The sequence below is a fragment of the Arvicola amphibius genome, chromosome 4 (genome assembly GCF_903992535.2).
Source record: "Arvicola amphibius chromosome 4, mArvAmp1.2, whole genome shotgun sequence".
Taxonomy (NCBI): domain Eukaryota; kingdom Metazoa; phylum Chordata; class Mammalia; order Rodentia; family Cricetidae; genus Arvicola; species Arvicola amphibius.
The window spans coordinates 146,529,336-146,531,836 of record NC_052050.1 but is presented as its reverse complement, the minus strand read 5'-3'; the positions used below and the strand labels follow the sequence as shown (position 1 = coordinate 146,531,836).

General features: G+C 43.8%; 1 protein-coding gene across 1 annotated transcript; it reads right to left on the bottom strand.

Annotated features, from left to right (window-relative positions):
• Positions 1 to 694: 694 nt before the first annotated feature.
• Positions 695 to 2,036, bottom strand: Tcim (transcriptional and immune response regulator). The gene has a single exon (XM_038327876.1). The coding sequence runs from the start codon at positions 1,978 to 1,980 to the stop codon at positions 1,660 to 1,662; it is 321 nt and encodes a 106-aa protein (XP_038183804.1). The 5' UTR covers positions 1,981 to 2,036; the 3' UTR covers positions 695 to 1,659.
• Positions 2,037 to 2,501: the final 465 nt, after the last annotated feature.

Genomic DNA, 2,501 nt, shown 5'->3' with positions numbered 1-2,501 from the left:
ATAAGGGTCCTATGGGGTTGATTTGTAATGACCTTCAATAGCTTCATAACTAATCACTGAATATAGAATTTTACCACCTTACTTTCCTTTTATAATTTTTGTATTTAAAATTCTGGCTTTAAACCCTCCTGAAGATTTCAGATAAGTCATGTGTTTAGAAATACTGTAGTCAAATTTTTGGTAGGTTTTCGCTGAAACAATTTCTGGGGATTGTTTTTGCTTTTCTGTTAAGAAAGCACAATGGGCATTTGTGTATGCCTCCTTAGAAATGCTTTATTATAAATAATGCAGAAATAATGAAAGAGATGGAAAGGTTATACTAACCCACAGAAACTTTATCCTTATTCACTCTAACTTCAAATCAAACTGATCAGGAAGAAATAAGTGGGTACCCATGGATATCAGCTGTGATGACAGAGGAGAGATTCCACAAACATGGAAATATATAATGGATATATAAAAGCAATGTTGGAAAGTTACTCTGTGGATAACTTTATCCCTGTCACAACATTTAAAACTGGGGCAAGGAAATTCTGTAGACACTTAGTACAATAATTTGTTTGGGGAAAGTTTGGCAGTCTGCACAAGACTGCTCTGAAAGCCCCTACAGCTTTAGACTCAGCCCCCTATTAAAGTTCAGAATGATCCAAACTTTTTTTTCCTGTGGGACCAATCATCACAGACCAAGAGAAGCTACGTTTATAATAATTTATTAGGGCTGCGTATCACTTACAATGTGTAATAAATTATAAAGGGCACACAGCATATTCTGAAGTCTCCCATGCTCACTTTCTAATGATGGCTGCAGTATCTTTAGGACATTTAGTTAGATTAGATGTTAGCATCAGTCAGAGAGTAAAAAACATTTTTAAAAAATTGTTCACAGTACTTCAGATTTATGGACAGCCCCATTATTTCAACTTTGTGCAAACCTGTTTGAAATGTATACAAATCATCTAGAAACATGTAGACAGTGGTGTGGGTTTTCCTGGGCTGGGCAAAGCACCCAGTCCCCTGACTTTAACACCAGGCGATACACGTTCTTAGGCATTGTAACAAATGTAAGCAGTCAATTACTGATCTCTAAAAATCTTGGCTAATAAACAGCATTGAGGTTTAGCCACATTTTAAACATTCAGAGTTTAAAAAACTCAGTAAACCATTCAGGTTTGTTATTTCTCCTCCTTCCTCCCTCTCCCTATCTGCTTTGACACATTTAAAAAAAAAAAAAAAGGAAAGGAAAAGAAAACAAAATAACAAACCAAACAACACCACCAAAAACCAAGTTCGGTTTTAGTTCAGTCTTAGGGCCTTGCCGGTGACCCTGGGTGCACTCTGCCAGTCCTGGTCTGTCTGTCACGTTCTGTTCCGTGCTTCCATCCTCTCCTACCAGAGCAAAGCCAGTTCTTTCTGGCCGGGAGAGTTCTCAACACCTGCTAAAGGCACTTTGTCCTCAGTCTGACAGCTCAGGGCTGCAAGGAGTTGGAGTCTTTGTAGCTGGTGCGTTCTGTCCCCTTCCATCCTCAGGGTCCTGATGGAAGAAGCGCTCAAGCGTAAGCGCGCGCGGGACGCTGCTCTTGCCAGGGCAGGCAGGCTCGCTGGCTGGGTCTGTCTTTAAAGGTCCATTGGCGGATAAGCTCCTCACCCATCCTGCTATGCTCAGTGCACCTTGATGGAATATTTCCGCAGTCTGAGAAACTGGAGAAGCTTGTCTTTGGTCCTCTTCTTCAGGGCCATGAGAGCTCGTGTTTTCTCCTCCAGGTCTTGATCTATGGCAAGAATGATCTTGGCCCGCTCCTCTGCCTTCTTGTCTCCAGAGTTCCTGAAGAGCCTCTGCAGGGACTGCTGGTCTATGTTTTCAAAGATGTTGCCCACAGCTTTCTTGCGAGAGGCCGTGTCAAAGTGGTAGCCGTGGATGGACGGGCTTACTCGGAGAGACGAGGACATGCTGGTGGCTTGGTGGCTTTGCTTTGCTTTCATCGATGTGGGTCTTCCCCCAAGCTCAGCTTGAGCGCTTCCAGGGAGTCTGTGTAAAATCGTCCCTGGACTGCTATTTAAAGTGTGAACAAAGCTCCGGACTCAAATTACACTGGTGACGTCACGTTGATCCCAGGGAGGAAAAACCACAGAAAGTTAACAGTTGAGTTGCCAAATATCTGGCTCCGGATGTAGGGAACGCCTTTCAAAGCTGGAGAGCTGGCTATGGGCTTCCCTCTCTCGACATCCCAGACAACAACGCGTCCTACAAACTGACTCTTCCTTCCAGAAGCTGAGGCCAGAAGAGACCAAAAAAAAAAAAAAAAAAAGAGCACAGAGGCTCTAAATCTCCACCAACAACCGAAGCAACAGAGCCCTGCCAAGCTCAAGGGAGTTTCAATTAGTTCAGAAGTTTAAAACTGCTCGCCAAACCCTGGCAGCCTAAGGCTCCCTGCCTTTGGGGCGGCCCTGTCAGGGGAAGGGCTACTTGTTGAGCTAGGCTGGGAAAGTCAGGGAAAATACTT

Coding starts and splice junctions, on each gene's coding strand:
- Tcim (XM_038327876.1), bottom strand. CDS start 1,980: ATGAAAGCAAAGCAAAGCCACCAAGCCACCAGCATGTCCTCGTCTCTC.